This window comes from Mya arenaria, chromosome 2 (genome assembly GCF_026914265.1).
Source record: "Mya arenaria isolate MELC-2E11 chromosome 2, ASM2691426v1".
In the NCBI taxonomy this organism is placed as follows: domain Eukaryota; kingdom Metazoa; phylum Mollusca; class Bivalvia; order Myida; family Myidae; genus Mya; species Mya arenaria.
This window is the reverse complement of record NC_069123.1, coordinates 7,048,810-7,074,677: the sequence shown is the minus strand read 5'-3', so window position 1 is coordinate 7,074,677 and position 25,868 is coordinate 7,048,810. Positions and strand designations below refer to the sequence as shown.

Below are 25,868 nucleotides of genomic sequence, written 5' to 3'. Positions count from 1 at the left end.
GATTTTATAACAAAGGGAAATCACTCATAAAATAACAATTTGTTAAACGCCGTACCAAAGAGCGTACACCGTACCTAAACCAATCAAAGTTATAACTACATCCGCTGCTTTTGATATCCTCTTGCTTAATAATGTTATGATACTGATGATTGATTGAATATAAATCATATCTAAAAATCGATTTCGATTGGATACGGTGTACATGTGCACACAAAATACAACTATCCTCATGTTGATGCGATCTCCTTGGTATGCTTAGTGTCGGAAGTATAAGAGGTTGGACGCTTTAAAAATAGATTGAACTTGCTGGAAATAAATTATGAACGTTAGTAATTTTATTTCTTATCCCAGGAGAAAAATAAGCTTACAATAACGGTTCTGATAAAGAAATATTTGAAAAGATATTCACGTTTTTATTGCACAGGTGCATCAGCTCCAGCACATATATTGGTTCTATCCCTGCAATCGGAACACCTCGGTCAGTATTCAACAGGAATTATATCTCTAAGCTTTCCGGAGATGGCCGAGTTGTTATGATTGCTATCCCAGGTGCAATGGGGGCGATACTTTTTCCCGGTCTCTCATCGTATTGTCCGGTCTCATCAGCCGGTCTCCTAATTTTCGGTCCCAAGGTATTGTAATAACTTATGGCTTCAGGCAACGGATTGTGTTGCCGATGTTTGGTAAACAAAATTGTCAATTATATTTGCTTTTAATAGGAGTTAAAAATTAAATATCATTTTCGAATATAGTCGATATGAAGATGATATTTATTAAGCTTTTTTAAAGACTGGCTATTTTTAAGACTATTTTTGGCGAACATATAATGCACCAGTCAATTATTACAACGCCCCCCCCCCCCCCCCCCAGGTATGGGGGTATACCGGGGATAGCCGTGGAAATGGGCCGTGTGTTTACCTTCCAGGTGGCCCCGCAGTGCCGGGTGACTGCGGTGCGCCAAATATAGCGGAAAATTGGCATTATCTAGGGTTCCTTGGGTTCGGTTGCATTTGGCGGAGCTTTTACCAGCAGGTCGTCCCCGCCGGGTGGAGATTTTGCCCGGGCTTGGCTGGAAAGAAAGTCAAAGTCCTCGCTATTCCCCAGACCTTGGGGGCCGTGGTTACAAACGGCTGGTGCATAAGTAGTTTGAGCGAAAATAAACAAACAACAAACAAAAAAAAAACATTATTATTCATTGTTTTTATTCACTATTTTAAACATTTACACTACATACGTAATGAAACTGAACACTCTATAATTTGATCATTTGTATCAAGAAAATAAGACTTGGCGAAAATATGTGTTTAGGGAAAATTAGATATTAGGGAATGCGTAAGATAAGTAGCGAAAATAAATTGCTTTGCATAAATATAGGAAAACATATACAATTGACGAAGCGCTTAGTTGTTAGAAATTGAATTGCCTTAAGTATTATTTATATCTGGAGAAAAATTACCTATCTTTACTTCTTTTACTAAATCTTACTATTTTTGATATGCAGACTATTATAGACACGAACTTACGTTTCATGTGTTCCCTATTTAGTTCTGTTATAGTATAATTTAGAAAAATAGCGAAGAATTTAACTAAGAGTAAAAAGTATTTTATAAATTCTGTCACTAGAGACTATGATTAACAGTTAACATTTCGAACTGTTCCGCCGCTGTCACTTGGCTACTGTTGTCAGGTATGTCTGTCATCGTGTTTATAAGAGGCCGCTACTGTTTATTGCTCGATTATTGTCAATGAAGATGCACGTGTCAGACAAATTACTCTTCCAAAATGTCTGGGTTTTCAACTGCGGATAATATGTAAAAAATGTATTACTAAGTATTTCAAATATAATTTTTTTTTTTTAATGTACACTGAACAGGTAGAGTTATATCAATATTTATGTGAAAAACTACAGAAACAAGCTCAGAAGCCAAAAGTTAAAACATAAACCCCGTTTAATGGCACAGGGTAAACGCCAAAGACATGGAACACAAAAACAACAAAAAATCACAAATAAGGAACATTAAACAACAGCACAATTGTTTCGCAGAATACAGAGTATTCTAAAAAAAATGCCAAGCCACATTAAAATTATATTGGTGTCCGTCCACCACGGGGAAATTTATCTGCTCTATCTTTCGCGTTGTAATAAAATAAACTACGATTTCTTGACTCGATATTATATAAGCTTGCGCATGCGGCGTGTTATTTGTCTTGATCGCGCATGCGCGGTTTCTTACCGTCAGCACTCGGATATTTCCGTAGCAGTTCGTCTCTAGACCAGTTCCTGTTCGAGTTCGAAGATTAAGGTTAGTAATCTACTAATATGTGAAGCCTTAAAATTTAACGCAAATTAAAACCAGACATTTTTTAAATAACGTTTTAAAATTCCGCCCAGGCTTCTTTTTTAATGACCAGACATCTCTTAGTTTGCCATTGAAGACCCTTCGGCCATGCAAAACTATCGTAAAATTCGTATTATTGGCACTTTATATAAATGTTTATTTTTATTGAGCAAGCGTAAAGGAAAGATTTTCATATATTTATTATTGGTATTAGGACCCAGGGAAGAGCTCGGCGGAAAAGGTGGGGTTTAGTGATAAAGTAATCAAGCACTGATTAGAGATACAACATAAATATTTAACATTTAATTTTGTTTTCTGAATCAAAAGCAAAAAAAACAAAACACTTCGATGTCCGGAATCTTAATCGCAAAACATATGTGCAGTCTATTGGAATGTTTTTATGAACAAATATCAAACACAGACGATTAAGATAGAACTATGAGGTGAGCGTGTAAATGTTAGATAGAACTATGAGGTGAAAGTGTAAATGTTAGATAGAACTATGAGGCGAGATGTAAATGTTAGATAGAACTATGAGGTGAGAGTGTAAATGTTCGATAGAACTTTGAGGTGAGAGTGTAAATGTCAGATAGAACTATGACGTGAGAGTGTAAATGTTAGATAAAACTATGAGGTGAGAGTATAAATGTTAGATAAAACTATTAGGTTGGAGTGTAAATGTTAGATAGAACTATGAGGTGAGAGTGTAAATGTTAGATAGAACTATGAGGTGAGAGTGTAAATGTAAGATAGAACTTTCAGGTGAGAGTGTAAATGTTAGATTGATCTATGAGGTGAGAGGGTAAATGTTAGATAGAACTATGAGATAAGAGTGTAAATGTTAGATAGAACTATGAGGTCTGAGTGTCAATGTTAGATAGAACTCTGAGGTGAGAGTGTAAATGTAAGTTAAAACTATGAGGTGAGAGTGTAAATGTTAGATAGAACTATGAGGTGAGAGTGTAAATGTTAGATAGAACTCTGATGTGAGAGTGTAAATGTAATATAGAACAATGAGGTGAGAGTGTAAATGTAAGATAGAACTATGAGGCAAGAGTGTAAATGTTCGATAGAACTATGAGGTGAGAGTGTAAATATTAGATAGAACTGTGAGAGTGTAAATGTTAGATATAACTATGAGGTGAGAGTGTAAATGTAATATAGAACTATGAGGTGAGAGTGTAAATGTTAGATAGAACTATGAGGTGAGAGTGTAAATGTAAGATAGAACTATGAGGTGAGAGTGTAAATGTTAGATAGAACTCTGAGGTGAGAGTGTAAATGTAAGATAGAACTATGAGGTGAGAGTGTAAATGTTAGATAGAAATATCAGGTGAGAGTGTAAATGTTAGATAGAACTATGAGGTGAGAGTGTAAATGTAAGATAGAACTATGAGGTCTGAGTGTAAATGTTAGATAGAACTATGAGGTGAGAGTGTAAATGTAAGATAAAACTATGAGGTGAGAATGTAAATATTATATAGAACTATGAGGTGAGAGTGTAAATGTAAGATAGAACTATGAGATGAGAGTGTAAATGTTAGATACCATGAGGTGAGAGTGTAAATGTTAGATAGAACGATGAGGTGAGAGTTTGAATGTTAGATATAACTATGAGGTGAGAGTGTAAATGTAAGATAGAACTATTAGGTGAGAGTTTAAATGTAAGATAGAACTATGAGGTGATAGTGTAAATGTTAGATAGAACTATGAGGTGAGAGTGTAAATCTAAGATAGAACTATGAGGTGTGAGTGTAAATGTTAGATAGAACTATGAGGCGAGAGTGTAAATGTTAGATAGAACTATGAGGTGAGAGTGTAAATGTAAGATAGAACTATGATGTGTGAGTGTAAATGTTAGGTATAACTATGAGGCGAGAGTGTAAATGTTAGATAAAACTATGATGTGAGAGTGTAATTGTTAGAAAGAACTATGAGGTAAGAGTGTAAATGTAAGATAAAACTATGATGTGAGAGTGTAAATGTTAGATAGAACTATGAGGTGAGAGTGTAAATGTTAGATAGGACTATGAGGTGAGAGTGTAAATGTTAGATAGAACTATGAGGTGAGAATGTAAATGTTAGATAGAACTCTGAGGTGAGAGTGTAAATGTAAGATAAAACTATGAGGTGAGAGTGTAAATGTTAGATAGAACTATGAGGTGAGAGTGTAAATGTTAGATAGAACTATGAGGTGAGAGTGTAAATGTAAGATAGAACTATGAGGTGAGAGTGTAAATGTTAGATAGAACTATGACGCAAGAGTGTAAATATTAGTTAGAACTATGAGGTGAGAGTGTAAATATTAGATAGAACTGTGAGAGTGTAAATGTTAGATAGAACTCTGAGGTGAGAGTGTAAATGTTAGATAGAACTATAAGGTGAGAGTGTAAAATGTAAGATAGACCTATGAGGTGAGAGTGTAAGTTTTAGATTGAACTCTGAGGTGACAGTGTAAATGTAAAATAAAACTATGAGGTGAGAGTGTAAATGTTAGATAGAACTATGAGGTGAGAGTGTAAATGTTAGATAGAACTATGAGCCGAGAGTGTAAATGTAAGATAGAACTATGAGGTGAGAGTGTAAATGTTAGATTGAACTATGAGGTGAGAGTGTAAATGTTAGATAGAACTATGAGGTGAGAGTGTGAATGTAAGATAGAACTATGTGGTGTGAATGTAAATGTTAGATAGAACTATGAGGTGAGAGTGTAAATGTTAGATAGAACTATGAGGTGAGAGTGTAAATGTTAGATAGAACTATGAGGTGAGAGTGTAAATGTAAGATAGAACTATGTGGTGTGAATGTAAATGTTAGATAGAACTATGAGGCGAGAGTGTAAATGTTAGATAGAACTATGAGGTGAGAGTGTAAATGTTAGATAGAACTATGAGGTGAGAGTGTAAATGTAAGATAAAACTATGATGTGAGAGTGTAAATGTTAGATATAACTATGAGGTGAGAGTGTAAATATTAGATAGAACTATGAGGTGAGAGTTTAAATGTTAGATAGAACTATGAGGTGAGAGTGTAAATGTTAGATAGAACTATGAGGCGAGAGTGAAAATGTTAGATAGAACTATGAGGTGAGAGTGTAAATGTTAGATAAAACTATGAGGTGAGAGTGTAAATGTTAGATAGAACTATAAGGTGAGAGTGTAAATATTAGATAGAACTATGAGGCGAGAGTGTAAATGTTAGATAGAACTATGAAGTGAGAGTGTAAATGTTAGATAAAACTATGAGGTGAGAGTGTAAATGTTAGATAGAACTGTGATGTGAGAGTGTAAATGTTAGATAGAACTATGAGGTGAGAGTGTAAATGTTAGATAGAACTGTGAGGTGTGAGTGTAAATGTTAGATAGAACTATGAGGCGAGAGTGTAAATGTTAGATAAAACTATCAGGTGTGAGGTGAGTGTAAATGTTAGATAGAACTGTGAGGTGTGAGTGTAAATTTTAGATAAAACTATGAGGTGAGAGTGTAAATGTTAGATAGAACTATGAGGTGAGAGTGTAAATGTTAGATAGAACTATGAGGTGAGAGTGTAAATGTAAGATAGAACTATGAGGTGAGAGTGTAAATGTTAGATAGAACTATGAGGTGAGAGTGTAAATGTTAGATAGAACTATGAGGTGAGAGTGTAAATGTTAGGTAGAACTATGAGGTGAGAGTGTAAATGTTTGATAGAACTGTGAGGTGTGAGTGTAAATGTTAGATAGAACTATGAGGCGAGAGTTTAAATGTTAGATAAAACTATGAGGTGTGAGGTGAGTGTAAATGTTAGATAGAACTGTGAGGTGTGAGTGTAAATGTTAGATTAAACTATGAGGTGAGAGTGTAAATGTTTGATAGAACTATGAGGCGAGAGTGTAAATGTAAGATAGAACTATGAGGTGAGAGTGTAAATGTAAGATAGAACTATGAGGTGAGAGTGTAAATGTTAGATAGAACTATGAGGTGAGAGTGTAAATGTTAGATAGAACTATGAGGTGAGAGTGTAAATGTTAGATAGAACTATGAGGTGAGTGTAAATGTTAGATAGAACTATGAGGTGAGAGTGTAAATGTTAGATATAACTATGAGGTGAGAGTGTAAATGTTAGATAGAACTATGAGGTGAGAGTGTAAATGTTAGATAGAACTATGATGTGAAAGTGTAAATGTAAGATTGAACTCTGAGGTGAGAGTGTAAATGTTAGATATAACTATGATGTGAGAGTGTAAATGTTAGATAGAACTATGAGGTGAGAGTGTAAATGTTAGATAGAACTATGAGGTGAGAGTGTAAATGTAAGATAGAACTATGAGGTGAGAGTGTAAATGTTAGATAGAACTATGAGGCAAGAGTGTAAATGTTAGATAGAACTATGAGGTGAGAGTGTAAATGTAAGATAAAACTCTGAGGTGAGAGTGTAAATGTAAGATAGAACTATGTGGTGACAGTGTAAATGTTAGATAGAACTATGAGGTGAGAGTGTAAATGTAAGATAAAACTATGAGGTGAGAGTGTAAATGTTAGATAGAACTATGAGGTGAGAGTGTAAATGTTAGATAGAACTATGAGGTGAGAGTGTAAATGTTAGATAGAACTCTGAGGTGAGAGTGTAAATGTAAGATAAAACTCTGAGGTGAGAGTGTAAATGTTAGATAGAACTATGAGGTGAGAGTATAAATGTTAGCTAGAACTATGAGCCGAGAGTGTAAATGTAAGATAGAACTATGAGGTGAGAGTGTAAATGTTAGATAGAACTATGAGGTGAGAGTGTAAATGTTAGCTAGAACTATGAGGTGAGAGTGTAAATGTTAGATAAAACTATGATGTGAGAGTGTAAATGTTAGATAGAACTATGAGGCGAAAGTGTAAATGTTAGATAGAACTATGAGGTGAGAGTGTAAATGTTAGATAGAACTATGAGGTGAGAGTGTAAATGTTAGATAGAACTATGAGGTGAGAGTGTAAATGTAAGATAAAACTATGAGGTGAGAGTGTAAATGTAAGATAGAACTATGAGGCAAGAGTGTAAATGTTAGATAGAACTATGAGGTGAGAGTGTAAATGTTAGATAGAACTATGATGTGAGAGTGTAAATGTAAGATAGAACTATGAGGTGAGAGTGTAAATGTTATATATAACTATGAGGTGAGAGTGTAAATGTAAGTTAGAACTATGAGGTGAGAGTGTAAATGTAAGTTAGAACTATGAGGTGAGAGTGTAAATGTTAGCTAGAACTATGAGGTGAGAGTGTAAATATTAGATAGAACTATGAGGTGAGAGTGTAAATGTAAGATAGAACTATGAGATGAGAGTGTAAATGTTAGATACCATGAGGTGAGAGTGTAAATGTTAGATAGAACTATGAGGTGAGAGTGTAAATGTTAGATATAACTATGAGGTGAGAGTGTAAATGTTAGATAGAACTATTAGGTGAGAGTTTAAATGTAAGATAGAACTATGAGGTGATAGTGTAAATGTTAGATAGAACTATGAGGTGAGAGTGTAAATGTAAGATAGAACTATGAGGTGTGAGTGTAAATGTTAGATAGAACTATGAGGTGAGAGTGTAAATGTTAGATAGAACTATGAGGTGAGAGTGTAAATGTTAGATAAATCTATGATGTGAGAGTGTAAATGTTAGAAAGAACTATGAGGTGAGAGTGTAAATGTAAGTTAGATCTATGAGGTGAGAGTGTAAATGTAATATAGAACTATGAGGTGTAAATGTTAGATAGAACTATGAGGCGAGAGTGTAAATGTTAGATATAACTATGAGGTGAGAGTGTAAATGTTAGATAGAACTATGAGGTGAGAGTGTAAATGTAAGATAAAACTATGATGTGAGAGTGTAAATGTGAGATATAACTATGAGGTGAGAGTGTAAATATTAGATAGAACTATGAGGTGAGAGTTTAAATGTTAGATAGATCTATGAGGTGAGAGTGTAAATGTTAGATAGAACTATGAGGTGAGAGTGTAAATGTTAGATAGAACTATGAGGTGAGAGTGTAAATGTTAGATAAAACTATGAGGTGAGAGTGTAAATGTTAGATAGAACTATGAGGTGAGAGTGTAAATGTTAGATAGAACTATGAGGCGAGAGTGTAAATGTTCGATAGAACTATGAGGTGAGAGTGTAAATGTTAGATAAAACTATGAGGTGAGAGTGTAAATGTTAGATAGAACTGTGATGTGAGAGTGTAAATGTTAGATAGAACTATGAGGTGAGAGTGTAAATGTTAGATAGAACTATGAGGTGAGAGTGTAAATGTTAGATAAAACTATGAGGTGAGAGTCTAAATGTTAGATAGAACTGTGAGGTGTGAGTGTAAATGTTAGATAGAACTTTGAGGCGAGAGTGTAAATGTTAGATAGAACTATGAGGTGAAAGTGTAAATGTTAGATAAAACTCTGAGGTGAGAGTGTAAATGTTAGATAGAACTTTGAGGTGTGAGTGTAAATGTTAGATAGAACTATGAGGCGAGAGTTTAAAGGTTAGATAGAACTATGAGGTGAAAGTGTAAAGGTTAGATAGAACTATGAGGCGAAAGTGTAAATGTTATATAGAACTATGAGGCGAGAGTGTAAATGTTAGATAGAACTATGAGGCGAAAGTGTAAATGTTAGATAAAACTATGAGGTGTGAGGTGAGTGTAAATGTTAGATAGAACTGTGAGGTGTGAGTGTAAATGTTAGATAAAACTATGAGGTGAGAGTGTAAATGTTAGATAGAACTATGAGGCGAGAGTGTAAATGTTAGATAGAACTATGAGGTGAGAGTGTAAATGTAAGATAGAACTATGAGGTGAGAGTGTAAATGTTAGATAGAACTATGAGGTGAGAGTGTAAATGTTAGATAGAACTATGAGGTGAGAGTGTAAATGTTAGATAGAACTATGAGGTGAGAGTGTAAATGTTAGATAGAACTATGAGGCGAGAGTGTAAATGTTAGATAGAACTATGAGGTGAGAGTGTAAATGTTAGATAGGACTATGATTGGGAGTGTAAATGTTAAATAGAACTATGAGGCAAGAGTGTAAATGTAATATAGAACTATGAGGTGAGAGTGTAAATGTTAGATAAAACTATGATGTGAGAGTGTAAATATTAGATATAACTATGAGGTGAGAGTGTAAATGTTAGATAGAACTCTGAGGTGAGTGTAAATGTTAGATAGAACTATGAGGTGAGAGTGTAAATGTTAGATATAACTATGAGGTGAGAGTGTAAATGTTAGATAGAACTATGAGGTGAGAGTGTAAATGTTAGATAGAACTATTATGTGAAAGTGTAAATGTAAGATTGAACTCTGAGGTGAGAGTTTAAATGTTAGATATAACTATGAGGTGAGAGTGTAAATGTTAGATAGAACTATGAGGTGAGAGTGTAAATGTTAGATAGAACTATGAGGTGAGAGTGTAAATGTTAGATAGAACTATGATGTGAGAGTGTAAATGTAAGATAAAACTATGATGTGAGAGTGTAAATATTAGATATAACTATGAGGTGAGAGTGTAAATGTTAGATAGAACTCTGAGGTGAGTGTAAATGTTAGATAGAACTATGAGGTGAGAGTGTAAATGTAAGATAGAACTATGAGGTGAGAGTGTAAATGTTAGATAGAACTATGAGGTGAGAGTGTGAATGTTAGATAGAACTATGAGGCGAGAGTGTAAACTAAACAGTTCAAAAAGATATTTCAAAGCTTCCCTATATATTATTAACTTGATGTTCTCACATCGGCGTCGAGACACGAACTAACTATTTCTATGCATTTCGCTTCTTATATACCCTAACATCATGTGACCAATATTGAATGATCCATTTTAACAAACACGATGGGCGAAACCATTATATATAACTAACGTTACAGAGTAGGGGTGTCAAAAGTTTATCAAACTTACGAAAAAGTAGAAAACTATTAAGAATACAACTTAGTTAGTATTAATTAATCATTTACTAGCTAAATTTAGACATTTAATACTAAACCCATAACATTAGTATTAAATACACGAAATCGTCATAAAGAAGTCATAGCGATAAAGCGAAAATCAAATACTCTATAAAATTCACTAAAACAGAAATGATTATTTTCCGGGCTCCGGACTACATTATTCCATGAACATTACAGTAGGTAGACCTGTAGACTGGTTTAATTGCCATACCAAGAAGGTAGACCTGTAGACTGGTTTAATTGCCATATCAAGAAGGTAGACCTGTAGACTGGTTTAATGGCCAAACAAAGTAGGTTGACCTGTAGACTGGTTTAATGGTCAAACAAAGTATGTATACTGGTTTGATGGTCACACAAAGTATGTAGACCTGTAGACTGGTTTAATTGTCAAACAAAGTATGTAGACCTGTAGACTGGTTTAATGGTCAAACAAAGTATGTATACTGGTTTAATTGTCAAACAAAGTATGTAGACCTGTAGACTGGTTTAATGGTCAAACAAAGTATGTAGACCTGTAGACTGGTTTAATTGTCAAACAAAGTATGTAGACCTGTAGACTGGTTTAATTGTCAAACAAAGTATGTAGACCTGTAGACTGGTTTAATGGTCAAACAAAGTATGTAGACCTGTAGACTGGTTTAATGGTCAAACAAAGTAGGTTGACCTGTAGACTGGTTTAATGGTCAAACAAAGTATGTATACTGGTTTGATGGTCACACAAAGTATGTAGACCTGTAGACTGGTTTAATTGTCAAACAAAGTATGTAGACCTGTAGAATGGTTTAATGGTCAAACAAAGTATGTAGACCTGTAGACTGGTTTAATTGTCAAACAAAGTATGTAGACCTGTAGACTGGTTTAATTGTCAAACAAAGTATGTAGACTGGTTTAATGGTCAAACAAAGTATGTAGATCTGTAGACTGGTTTAATGGTCAAACAAAGTAGGTAGACCTGTAGACTGGTTTAATGGTCAAACAAAGTATGTAGACCTGTAGACTGGTTTAATGGTCAAACAAAGTATGTAGACTGGTTTAATGGTCAAACAAAGTATGTAGATCTGTAGACTGGTTTAATGGTCAAACAAAGTAGGTAGACCTGTAGACTGGTTTAATGGTCAAACAAAGTAGTGTAGACCTGTAGACTGGTGTAATGGTCAAACAAAGTACGTAGACCTGTAGACTGGTTTAATGGTCAAACAAAGTAGTGTAGACCTGTAGACTGGTTTAATGGTCAAACAAAGTGCTTAGACCTGTTGACCGGTTTAATGGTCACACAAAGTACGCAGACCTGTAGACCGGTTTAATGGTCAAAGTATGTATACTGGTTTAATGGTCACATAAAGTAGGTAGACCTGTAGACTCGTTTAATAGTCAAACTAAGTAGTTAGACCTGTAGATGAGCTTAATGGTCACCCCAAATAGGTAGACATATATACTGCTATCATGGTTAGACTAAGTGGGTAGACTTATAGACTGTTAATATGTATAAAACAAAGAAGTTAGACACTTTTAAATGCTAAGGAAATAAGGTATCTGTCTGTTACTGTAGAGGCTCGTTGTCAAGATTTCAAGCACAGGAATATTATCCAAGCTTCTGAAAAAAATACTCTAGAAGTGTGTTATACAACAGACTTGTGTGAGTTATTCATATCAACGTTTAGCCGTCTTCACTTTTGAGGTTTTATAAATTAGTAATAACTTAAATTATTGAGTTACAATATCATTTTTTCCAGTGAATCAAGATGTTAAGGGATATAACTAGGTCAATGCTATCATGCATTGCATTGATTCTTGTTCAAGGTTTTCCAGCCATTAGTAGGATTGAATTTGGAAAATAAACATTTGTTTATTCTTCCGCTGTGACATTTAATTAATCAGAGTGCTTACAGGTATAGAATACTACCGTTTGAGGTTGAAAGTGCCCTACTGGAGCATCCAGCAGTCCTAGAGTCAGCAGTAGTTAGCTCCCCTTATCCAACAGGGGGATAGGTATGTTAGTATGGATGATAAGCCCTTTATTCATTTTGATTGGCATTGGAACACAAAGCATTGTTGACATTATAGGCTCATCTGTTTTTGAAAGATAGCATTGGCGTCATAGTTGATTTCGGTGAAAAGCTGTAAACTTGGGTTAACTAAAAAACCTTCAACATATTAATTGAAATTAAATTTGGTACATATGTTGCCCTCAAGGATGTCCCCTGTTATTTGGTGATGTGTAAGTGACAAACACTATTTTTTATATTTTTTACTGACTTAACTGTTTGGGACCGAGTATGAAAATAAACATTTTTTTTACCAATTTTTGAGCCATTTTCTGTTACTGAAATCGGTCCGTCAAGGTCAAAATAGGTCAAGACCGGCAGATTTTTGGCTAAAAGAAGCCTGCTGGAGACAATATGCACATTTTAGCAAGGTGCTTAACTCTGGCTTTACAAATATTGAGTTAGGCCCCTTGTTTGACTGGGGAAAAAAAGAATAAACCAGCATTGGGGTCTGCTCGCAGCGACCTGGTACTTCAGTATCATATTCCTGAAACTTTTTGTAGACCAAGGTAAACACTTGAGGATAAACTTATTCATTTGAAGAGTTTTAGTGTTTCGTTGGATTAAAACAATAATTGGGTAAGCTCCCTTAGTTCGGTTGCTAAGGAAAGAAAATGGCGGAGTACACCGGAGTTAAAATTATTTTCGTTGTTTTTAATACAACACAGTAAAGACCATTTGTTTTATTGTAGGTTCAATGATGTTGTGGCCACATGGCCTGGATCTGCAAATGATGCAGGCATTTTTGATAACTGTGGTTTGAAGGTAAAACCTTTATATTTGTCACCCAGAATTTCTGTTTTAATAATGAGACTGAAAATGAAATATAAAGTTAAGAAGCGTTATATGGCACCATTGTAATGTGATATTTATATAATTTTGAAAGCACGGAATACAATGCAACATACTTGTACAAACTTTTTGTATGTATTGATTAAAATGCTCAATGTTCATATTTGGTGATATTATAATGACAAAAGAACAAGCACTATTATTTGATTGATGTATTATTTATTTTAAGAGACACCTAGAGCTGAACGATGTAGGGATGTTGTTGGGTGATAGCGGCTATCCATTACGCCACTACCTCATGACCCCAGTTCTTCGGCCACAAGGGATACAACAAACAGCTTACAATGTTGCTCATGCAAGGGGGAGGGTCGTTGTGGAACGAGCCTTTGGACTATTGAAGTCAAGGTTCAGGTAAATGATGGAATGAGCTAGATCATCAATATATGTATATTTCTGTAAACAACACTCCGCTGAATATATTGTTTCTTACAATGTGCATATTTTTGACAAACTTGAAAATATTGGATATAAAGTAATAATTGACTTGCGTAAATTATTTGACCAAAGTGATTAATAGGTCAAATAAAAACATGTTTAAAAATAAAACATGCATTTTAGGTGTTTGTTTTTTTTTTATGTCTAGACCGGCATGTGCCAATGCCAGGAACAGTTCTGAGACAGGACGGTCAAGATATGGACCAGCAGCCACTTGCTGTACCAGCACCAAACCACAGCGGGGTGCTTCATCGGAACATTCTTATAAATCGATATTGAACTGTTAATTGGTTTATTTTTTATATGGGCAATTTAATTAATAAGAAGAGTTTAACTACTCAATACAGTGTTGGCACTATAATTACACCAGTTTTTTGCTCGATTATTCGAAGAGTAAGGAGGGCTATACTATTCGCCCCGGCGTCGGCGTCTTGTTAAAGTTTTATGGCAAGTTGGGATTTTCACTTATAAGTCCAATACCCTTCATTAAAGTTTTAGGGCGGGTTAAAGTTTTGGGACATTAAGTTATTATATCGCTCTTGTTTTTGTTAGGTAAGTGTATGTGCATTCTTAAATGTGCACTAACGTTGGCCTCTTAGCTTCTTCATTAACATTTTTGAAGGTTGTCTACAAACATATTCCATTGACCAAAAATTCACTAGTAACATGTTCAATTATTTATTCTGTAATATAACATGGTAGATATATCACAGCTATACATATCACAGAAGATGTAAAATGTTAACAGCAACAGCATTAAGGAATAACTCAATAGATAATATACTATTTACAACACACACTGAGAAACACATTTGCCACAAATTCTCGACTTCATGTTCATTATTTATAAAGATGAAAATATCATTTCTAATTCTGATGTGATCTTTTAATATGAGGTTACTTCATAGAAATTTTGTTATTTAAGATATGAACATGAATCTTGAAAGTTGAAATATTATTGCAAAAATTAAAGTTTAAAAATGAAACATACCTGTTGAGTTCAAATTTTGAGACAAATGTAAACTTTCAACAATCATGAAGGGGTTAGTATTGTTCATTTTAGTTCAAGATCTTATTATATTTCACCTATTGAGCACCAAAAAAAGTACTAGATACAGCCTATATTGTCTTCAGGTATTCACAAGATGATATACATTGCAATTGTACACTGAAACAAACATTTTTTTCTTTGTTTTATATGCCTAGAACTAGATTATAAGTCAATAACTAATAATTCTTTAGAAAATTCAACAAATATTTTGGAGCACATATAAAAATTCCTAACAAGAAGTGTTCCATGCTTGTGTGTGAGACATTTGATTTGGAAACAATAGTGGGCTTTCATTTCAAAACCGTTAAAGAAAGCAAACTTTGTTTATATAAAGATGCATTAAGACTTATTTTGTACCATAACATAGTCTAAGGGTTTCAGTTTAGTCATTGAGCTTATAAATTGTGTAATACATAAAAATGTTTTGCATGAGTTGCCATTTACTACAGAAAGTTATGAAACAGATTAGTGAAAACTTCAAAGTGAGCCTTAAAGCTCTCACAGATATACCATTTTAACAAGTTTATTTTTTATTTTTTGTCTTGGATAGGGCAAATCTTTGTTTAAATGTCTGAAAGCCAATGATAAAAGATTGCTAACAAAAGATCAGAATGCAGATTGTCATATTTCCGGTTGACAATTGATGTTTTATGGCTGTTACTTATTGTTTAAAAAAATGAATAAAACATCAGATTTTTTTATTTGAATATAAGATATTGTGATCTTATATTTTATCAGCTTTCTTATATAGATGGTTTCTTTAGATGTTCACAACAATGGCTTGTTCCAAGACAAAAAATATCATAGTAGTCAAAAATTTCAATCTGTTAGAGTGCAACTTTAATATCAAGTTAAATTACACTAGTGTAAAACTAGTTAAATTATGATGGTTGTATTGCACTTGAAAAATAAGCAAAAGCATGTATTAAAGGAAATGAAAAAAATGTCTTTAGGTTATCACATTGGTTGATGACAATGTTAGACATAACTAAATTGCACTCTTTTTATGGAGAAATATTTTCAAACAGATCATACAGCAGAACTTGTAAGCTTGAAGAGGTTATCATTTACATGTATATGCACTTATGAAATGTAATGGGATTTTTCCCGAGTTTTTATGATAGTATTAAATGAAATAAACTGTAATGTAACATGAAAGGGAGTGAAAGTAATTTGATTGAAATTCATTTAAAAGAACATATTATAGTTAAATTTTTAGTATGTATGCCATAATGACATTCTAGCAAGTAAAGTTAACCATGTACATTATGATATAGAAATAATATGTACACATTTATATTATGTTTATCATATATATTAACAACCAATAAACTATTTTCACTCCCTTTCATTCAAGTATTCACTGTCTTTTAATTTAAAAAAATGTCTTGTTCAGATGTTTTTCTGACAGAATTTGGACTTCTGTCCTCTTCAAGCTCACAAGTTCTGCAAGGTTGAAATTAATCATTGCCAGGAACTCGTTTTGTTTCTTTTGCTCTTCAAGCATCTGATGAGCAATGTCATTTCTTTTTGGTGGTGTAGGTCTTGATTCTGTTTTGGGATAAAAGACAAATATATAATCATACACAAGTAGAATGATGTTGTTGAATTTCTTTACTTATTTAATTTTACTATTAAAAATATTCCTTGAATGGTATTATAAATAATTTGAAAAAATATGTTAATTCAATAGAGGTTCGGCAAGGTTATAAAAATGGTATAATGCTCCTAAAAAGGGTGGGAATGGTCTAGTGGTGTAGGTGTCCCTCTATGCCAAAGAAACTCTTGGTTCAATAACCACCAGGGGTACATTATCGTGGCTTCCCAAAATAGAAATGAACTTGTCTGTGTTTTTTTCTACACGCTATTAGCTTTCATTGCAAAAAAATGTTGTGTTGTTTTTTTCCCAGCATTACTTATTAAAAAAATGTTGACTTATCAAAATAACCTGTGTTACTGTCTTCTTTGCCATTGACCTCTTCCTCACTGATACTTATGTCTGAAACAGTAAAAAAATTTCTTAGAACTTCAAAAAAAATCACTATGACATTTTTCTTTAAATGTCTATAAGAAAGATGTTTTGAGAGATTATATGTAAAGATACGTTTATTTCATTATAAATAACTTGACCATACAGATTGTAGTCATATTTAAAAGGACAAAAGTCCTATGTGTACACTTAATTACATATTTCTTTATTGTTAATAAAATTGTTGTTTATGTTTATGATTTTGTTATTGAACAAAATTCATTCAACTGACAAAATTACCATGATGCGTTGAACTGTTGGCGGTGAAAGTTGACCCTGACGGCTCAGATGGCCTATACTTTTTGACAGCATGAGGCTTGCATGAGTCTGAAATTTCATAATAATAAATTATATCTGATTTATAAGTTGATATGCATTCAGTCAATAAACTTTCCAACAAAATGTACGGCATGACCTAAATTATAATGACTGGTACTTTGGTATACAAGAGTTGAAGTTTATTGATAAAAAATACATACAATTCTTGTAAGCCTCCGCTGATCTTAAAATGCTTATATGAATGTACAAAATAATGAATGCATTATGTACATTTATTTGTACATACATTATATTTCACTCAATATATGCAAATTTACCTTCGAAAACATCCACTCCACCAGCAACCCCTGTTACCATTTCCTCGGGGATTACACTCGGGATCTAAATGCAAAAACAATTGTGTAACAATAAGTAACTATTTTGCTGAATCTGACCATTATGACTTATTTCTAGAATGAAGGTACATACCATTTCCGTAGACAGGAACAAGACAATTTAGGCAATAAATTTCCAGTGTTAACATGAAAAATGATAATGAAAATTGTCCGACTTAAAATAAATAATGCTTATACGCCCACCACATTGCCAAATATATTCTATGAAGTGATAAGCTAACTACAAGGTCAATCAAAACATGTATGTGCAACAAATACATTGTATCCAAGAAGAACATCAGTGTCTCACCTTCATCTCTACATCAGTTGGCTCTTGGGGCGCAGGACCCCCACCTGTCCCGGCAGCAAAATGCCTCCGCTTTATCTCGTTCTTCTTTGCTGCAGACTGAAAACATTTTTAAAAATATATACATCCATACCATCATTAACCAGTTTTAAAAAAAAACGTGCATATATATCAACTGTAAAAGACACAACCAAAATTATAATCGAATACCAGGGGCAGATCCAGGAGTTGACGTTAGAGGGTGTGTAACTTAGAGGCCAAACATTTTGACATGCGCCCCAACCTATGAACTGACAGAATACTGCATTAACTATTTGCATACATGTGTGTTTGAGGTTACCAACTCAATGCCATTGTAACAATTTGTAGTAAGTGCGCATTTTTTGTATGTTTTATAAAGGTAAATTTAGACGATTTTAAAAAGGGGGGGGGGGCAACCTCATCCCTCTAAATCGGCTTGTGAATACATACCTTTAAATCCGTCCACTTCTTTTTTAACTGATCAATAGTCCTCCCCGGCCCTACTGCACTGATCCTGAATGAAATAAAAACAACAACGATAATTCATAATTACATTTCGAAAATATTAATTGAATAATTGAGTAGATCTAGTGCGATTAAATATTAGGTGGCAAGATGCATTTCTAAACAGATCAATATCCGAAATAAAACAGTGACATAACTAGGGAATGAAATGTTCATTTCGAATCGATACAGCTTATGTTTAAGTTAACTGGAATCATAACCTTAGGTTTAAAATTAATCCTTCCACGTACTTTTTAAAAAGAAACTGAAAGTAAAACTGAAAGTAGCAAATCCTTACTCTTCACGCAATTCTTCCCATTTTGTATGGCGCCCTTGCTTTGTAACGGTAGGGCCAAGTCCCCCATACAAAAACGAGTAATTATTTACGCAGAAGTCGACTAAAGTCGACTCCTCGTCCATGCTCCAATTCGTTTGACGATCTCTTTTCATTGCCATTTGTATATCTGGTTCAATGTTGACATACGACAATATTGATAACGGAAGTGACGTTTCACTACTTTCACTTTTCGCCGAAAAGAAAACGCGGAGCACTTACGATAATTGTTACGACAGCTTTATTGAAACGCCCGTAAAAAAATATCGTAACTAAATATTTACGCCAGCGTAACTTTACGACTAAGATATCTTATTGAAACTAACTTCTTAGGCGTTACTCTGTTTTAAGCCTAGGGCCACACCAAATTGATGTTTCATTACGCAGATTTACCGCTCCTATTTTTTTGAAAATGTAAAAAAAGAAATTATTTAATTTTTTGTGTGCCCGCTGCTATATTTTAATCGCCAGCCAGATTTTTGTTGAAAATTTTATTTAAAGGCTGAAGAAATAATCAATTATATTTTTTCTACGCTAGTTTAAGTGTTATATAGGGAAGTAAATGATATGTGGTGTTTTATACTGTATATCGATCTTTTTAGCAAGATTTTTAAGATTGAAGATTAATTTAGATTATGGGTTATTACAACCATGTGATCAGAACAATAACACCTTAGCAAACAATTAATTATACATATATATATATAAACAAAGTAGACATATATATCATACAGTTTCCTATGATAGGAAATACTAAGACAAAGAAGTCATATTGTTTTAAAGGAGAATGACTATTTAACATTAGATAAAAGGGTCTTGCAAAATATAGCCATCATTACTACTACACAAGTGACATGTTTGACGAAATTTGTTATTCATTATTCTAAATTTAAGCAAATACAATGAAAGATTCTTCTGTAGTATATCAATTTAGCTTTCAAACACAAAATATTTTGTATACTTTATACATTTGACATATTGGTGAATTTGAAACAATGCTATACCAATTTTGAATAATAAGCATTGGCATAATAAATTCAATCAAAATGGCGGCTTCCAGTATAAACACTGTGACTCGAATTTTGGAAATTTAATCTTATTTTTAACAATAAATGTTTTTTGACCATGCTGGAAGTCATTGTTCATCGTCTCATGCACTAAAGGATCATTAATTGATTCAATAATTATGCAATAAAACTTGTATCGGACACTGGTAGCTATAATATTGGGTTATTGGGGATTCTATTGGGATGGAAATCGGAATGATGAACAATGACTCAATTAAGTATTATTTGATTCAAGTCAAAATACAAGTGACCAGAATTTTACCTTATGCCGTTAATGTTATAAAAGACAGCTTTACTTAACATGAACATGGTTCTTTATATGGTTCTAAGTATCATTGTTTGGTCCAAATTGATGCATCAAAGTCATTTTTGACCAAATTATTACAAAACAATAGTTTCAAACAAATATCTTTTCACAAATAGCAATATTAATACTGATCCGGATAGACTAAAAAATAGGTACCTAAGTTTATCACCTATTTTTTATTTTATTTTACTGCATAATCAGTGATTTTTAAAACATCTTACTGGCCATAAAAGTACTTTGAACATACCCTTGTACTTTTCATTTCGATAAGCAAATGCATTGCAAAATAAACCACATTTCAATGTTACATGATCTTCAGGTTGTGAAGGCGTTTGTCACTCTGACGAAGGATTATAAGGACAGTGATCACGAGGCATTGGTCACTGAACTTCAGGACCATACTAAAAATGTCACTGCACCTTACAAATACCCCCGTATGGAAATTTACTTATAGCCATAATTTTTATGCCTCCACTTATGAGGTGTCATATAGATTTGCCCTTGACCATCAGTCCGTCCGTCCGTAATTATGTCGGGAAATGTTGTTGAGATGATGCAGCTGAACAGTCAGGGGATGCTTATTATCAATTAACAAAAAATTGGCATTTTCAAACTGTTTTTTTTTTCTTTAACCTAAATGTGTGACTGAATAAATTGCTATAAATAGACTTTAATTTTGAAAGGAAATAAATAAGAACTGGTGCGAACATTTCCTGTGCCATGTAGTTCAGTAAATCAGAAGTCAGTCATTAATGTTTCATCATTGTAATCAGGTTTAACGGTAGATATAAAAAGTGTTTACACAATATTATGTAGACCACTAAAAATCAGATTGTAAGTCTGAACTTACACAAATGGTTATTGCGTCTGTCGCGCTTCAGATCAGTTACATCAAACCGTTTATTTTTACACATTATCAACCTTTTAACCATTACTTGAAAGTCAAGAGTTCATGATATAGCTGTCACAAGATGCTACTTAGCGCATTAATTTATTTAACACTGATTTGTATTTTGTGTAGTATTAAGGTAATTTAATTCTCATTACAGATACAGTTTGTGGAAACATTACCAAAGACAGTGAGCGGAAAGATACGTCGTGTGGAACTGCGCAATCAGGAATGGGGTCCGCAAACTGCGGATTAGAGTCTTAAGCTGCCTTGATCTCCTTAAAAGGCGTCATTGGTGGCTAATAAAAGCAACAATGATCCGGATAAAAAAGAATGGAACTAATACCTTATTATTTTTGGATAAGTGCAGTGATTTTTGGTCGCCCGACTACGTGACATATAGGGTTACTTTTGTCGGCGGCGGTAGATTTGGCGGTGGTAGCATCCCGTTTACACTTGTCCGGGGCATATCTCGTAAACTATTGATAGTATCATTTGAAATTCATATGTAGATAGATCTCATTGAGGGCAAGTGCAGTGTACAAGAACTGTTACTCTTGCTTCCATATTGTTAGAGTTATTGCCCTTATTAATTTTCCTGCTTAAAGTTTTGTCCGGGGCATATATTGTAGAATATAAGAGTTATCAACTTAAAATTTCATATGTAGATAGATCTAATGAATGGCAAGTGCAGTCTACAATAACAGTAACTCTAGCTTTCTTAGTTTTAGAGTAATTGCCCTTTGTTAATTTTCATGCTGAAAGTTTTTTCCGGGGAATATCTTGATGAATATAAGAGGTATGAACTTTAACTCTTGCATCTATATGTTTAGAGTTATTACCCTTTGTTAATTTTCAAGCTTAAAATTTTGTCCAAAAAACAATTAAGAGGTACCAACCTGAAACTTAATAGGTAGATAGATCTCATTGAGGGCAAGTGCAGTGTGCAAGAACCATAACTCTTGCTTCCATATGTTTAGAGTTATTGCCCTTTGTTATTTTTTGTTGTTAATTTTTTTCCGGCATAAGATTGTTACATTCAGTTCAAATACCACCTACACTTGAAAGTTAAATGGCGACATCATTGTCTATAAATTAATAAAATGCCAATCTAACAGCTATAATGTCTACGGTAAATTATTTGTCAGGCAACACATCCGACTCACGGACTTCTAGTTTTTGTTATCAATCATATTTAGGTCATCTACCTTAGAGATTTTTTTATCGAAATACATAAACAGTGTTTATTCAGGAATTTAAATAAAATGCCAGTACCATGTGCCATACATGTATATTACATTGTAGAAGTTCCGGATTTTTTATAGGTCAAATGATATGTTTAAAATGTATTTTTATGTATTTTTTCCAAAATTTCAACTTGATGGAAGTTTGTTCAATGATGCGACACTGAAATTTTGGACAAGGACTTTATCATTAAACTAAAAGCAAATCCAAAATATTTTACATGTGTAGAAGCAGAAAATAGCAGAGTGCTTTATAGGCTGAACATAATTTTATATATTTTCTGTCAAAAAAAGTTATTTACAAATTAACGTCATTAACAAGTTTGTTAACATCGGTTGTCACTATTAGTATAATATGAAATACAACAGCACCTATAAATTGGAGTTGTATCTATAAATATTCAGCTGAGGTTTAGTTTGAAATACAACAGCTATAAATTTCAGTTATATCTATAAATATACAGCTGTAGGTATGACTTAATAAACGAACAATACCCGGTAGCTATAAATTGCAGCTATATCTATATAAGTATACAGCTGTGGGTATAATATGAAATATAGCACCAGCTTTGTGTATAAAAATACAGCTGTAGCTATAATTTCAAATACAACAGCTATTAAAGCAACTGTGCACCAGATGACTAATTTGCAAGAAAAAAAGAAAATTGTCAAAAACTGACATAAACTTGGTATTAATGTGTACAATGCATTGAAACTTACTAACTGAAGTACCACATAGTTTACAATTTATTTAAGGTTAGCAGTTATTTCGTATTTTTCCATTAAAAATGTTTACTGGGTATGTCTACCTAGTAGAATTCATTCCTTATGCATGATTGACTAGTCAATGTTATCACGTGGTATTACCAAGTTTGGTATATAGCTTAAATATACCACTCGTTTAGAGTAATCCTTCGTAGTTCAGTGGATACAGCGCTCGACTGCAATTTTGGCGACACTGGTTCGAACCCTGTATCCGACACATTTTTTTTTTACATTTTGGTACTTTTTTACAATTATGATATCAAAGCGTAACACATTCTATTAAAGAATTGTCCTGGGATGTGTTACAGAAAAAAACTTTTTTTGGTGCCAATCTGGTGTACAGTCCCTTTAACTTCATTTATATCTATGAATATACAGCTGTATGTATGACTTGAATAAGAACAACAGCTATAAATTGCACATATATTTTTATAAGTATACAGCTGTGGGTATAATATGAAATACAGCACCAGCTATAAATTGCAGTTATATATATATTAATATACAGCTGTGGGTATTATATGAAATACAGCACCAGCTATAAATTACAGCTTTATTTATAAATATACTGCAGTAGGTATAATTTGAAATACAACAACAGCTATATCTATAAATATTCAGTTGTAGGTATAACTTAACTTTTGGGCCATTTGGTGCACCATACCAGAGGGGCTCTTGTTTTGAAAATTGTATTATATTTAAGTCATAATCTTTGACAATATCACTTCATTTCAGATTGAATTAGCTTTGAATTTCTAGAAGATTGAAATCCTTAATTATTTTTATACCTAACTGTTTGTCAACATGTCAAATGTGCATGTATACATTATATTTGTCCACAGAAGTGCTCTTGCCAAATTTTTTTAACCAAAAAATAGATAAATAAATTAAGTTACCAAGGATTTGTGAAGATATATATTTTGATTTTTGAAAGCAAATTTTAATAATGTACATTGAAATCAGAATTGATAATATCATTACTATTGTCATGATGTAAATGCTATGTTTGTGTATGTGTCGAAGGTCTTGCTAGGCATATTCTCATATTTTTGAGTGATTGTACAATTTTCACAGGTTTGAAAGTTATAATTTTAGTAACACAACAATAAATGTTGATGTTTGATCATTATTCAAGTTATATTTTATCAAGACATAATATTTTTATGGAACATTATCTTTTGTAAGTAACCTTAAGGCAGCAAAGTGCTAATGTTTTTATAAATCTAATTAAATACAAATAAATGATACAATTCTTGTACAGTACCTGTATAATTAATAAAATTGTCAGTATTGAAGTTGAAATATAATTGCAAAATAAATCGACAAAAACCAAACACCTTATGCCAATCAAATGCTCCTGTTCTAATTTTAGAATGAAAACAAATTGTACTGAATAAGCATTTTGCACCAATAGTGTCAAAGTAGCATCTTGAAATATATCATTTCGATCATAGCCAGAAATTGACTCCCACAAATTTCTTTATTTTTATCAAAAATTGCGCGTTTTGACCTCGTTTCCAAAATACTACCAACAGGTAGACGCCATCTTCTTAGACTTCTCGAAAGCGTTCGACATGGTGCCCCACAAGCGCATTGCCCTAAAGCTGAATCACGATGGTGTGCGAGGAATATTAATGGATATTCTTGGTGAAAGCAGAATAGTTTGAAATTATTGTTATTTGTTTCATGTATCGTTGCAGAAAACGTTCTTCGTTTTGGACATTAATTCTAAATATCCTTGATTGTTTATGTTATATTAGTTTGTCCTGCACATGTTTATTAGTTGGTCCAAACGCCCCGACGAAGACCTTTTTTGATATCAAATTTGTTTAAATAATGTACATTGCGCTAAAATTCGCTCCAGCATAGCAAGTTTTTTTTTTGTAATGGTAGGCGCGATTCCGTGCGTGTGTGTGTGCGTCCGTCCGTCCCAGATTCTTTGCATCTCCTCTTACATTTGTCATGCGATTTCTACCAAACTTTCACAGATTGATGATCATAAAGTGAAGCAGCGCATATTGTCGGGCTTTCCCGATTTGATCATTTTTTAAAGAGTTATTGCCCTTTGCTTATTTTACATTTAAAATTGGTTTCTTCGCAACTCCTCTTACGTTTTTCATGCAATTTCTACCAAACTTTCACAGATTGATGATCATAAAGTGAAGCAGCGCATATTGTCGGGCTTTCCTGATTTGGCCCTTTTTTAAATAGAGTTATTGCCCTTTGCTTATTTTATATTTAAAATTGGTTTCTTCGCAACTCCTCTTACGTTTATGACTATATAGTGATGCAGCGCATATTGTCAGGATTTTGCAATTTCACCTTTTTGAAAGAGTTATTGCCCTTTCTTAATTTCACCATTGATTGGCTTTCGTTACAAAAAATGCCCCCATGAGGCGGGGGATATAGCTGTCTGTGACCGCTCTTGTTATTATTAATTAAACTCAATGTTTGATTCAGGTGGAAATAATTGAATGTCTAAACTTTAAAATAATTAATTTCTAAATAATATCGTAATTTTGTTTCAGTAGAAAATTAATTAATTAAAATTAATTTCCTTTATGAAAGTCAACATTAAACGACATTTGTTTGAATCAAATTTACTGTTTTTCTTCCTTTCTCCATTAAAAATAGCCTTTATACAAGTTTAATGATTTATTATTATTATTGATATAACTACCGTAATATTTCTCTGAAAGAATTAATATCCGTATTAAATGAAATGCGAAACTGTTCCTTAAAGGAACATACATGTAGGATTTAGAAGTGATCATAGTCATTATAAATGCACAAGCTTATACATTGATTTGAGTCATTTACGAAGATGATTTTGTTTTATCTATACGTATATACGTTTTGTGACCTTTAGCTATATGATATTTGATCTTTTATCTAAATTTAATAAAAAAATATAACTCAAATTAACTGAATTGTCTTTTTCATGAACAGTTTGTCCAAACAAACTTAAAAGCAAATTTATATACTTCGAATTTAAAACTTGACGCACAAGAAGAAGAAAAAAAATCAAAATAAAAAAAATCGCAAGAACATGTCGTCAATATCATATTACACTAA

The 25,868-nt window shown here is 33.1% G+C and overlaps 2 protein-coding genes across 2 annotated transcripts; one reads left to right on the top strand and one right to left on the bottom strand.

Annotated features, from left to right (window-relative positions):
• Positions 1-8,971: 8,971 nt before the first annotated feature.
• LOC128205816 (acyl-coenzyme A synthetase ACSM4, mitochondrial-like) lies at positions 8,972-21,040 on the top strand. The gene is given in 4 exon segments (XM_052907805.1): positions 8,972-8,983; positions 12,169-12,279; positions 20,215-20,332; positions 20,943-21,040. Coding segments are annotated over 4 exon segments (339 nt in total).
• LOC128205669 (uncharacterized) lies at positions 16,579-18,709 on the bottom strand. The gene is made up of 6 exons (XM_052907486.1): positions 18,486-18,709; positions 18,134-18,197; positions 17,666-17,761; positions 17,299-17,362; positions 16,943-17,029; positions 16,579-16,672 (listed from the first exon to the last, which is right to left on the bottom strand). Exons 1-6 carry the CDS (start codon positions 18,641-18,643, stop codon positions 16,593-16,595), a joined length of 549 nt encoding a protein of 182 aa, XP_052763446.1. The 5' UTR covers positions 18,644-18,709; the 3' UTR covers positions 16,579-16,592.
• Positions 21,041-25,868: the final 4,828 nt, after the last annotated feature.

Bases quoted from the DNA above. Each gene is read 5' to 3' on its own strand.
- LOC128205669 (XM_052907486.1), bottom strand. From the start codon at position 18,643: ATGGCAATGAAAAGAGATCGTCAAACGAATTGGAGCATGGACGAGGAG. The intron at 18,198-18,485 runs GTAAGGATTTGC...TATTTCATTCAG, and splicing joins TGGGAAGAATTGCGTGAAGA to GATCAGTGCAGTAGGGCCGG. The intron at 17,363-17,665 runs GTGAGACACTGA...TTTTGCATTTAG, and splicing joins CAACTGATGTAGAGATGAAG to ATCCCGAGTGTAATCCCCGA.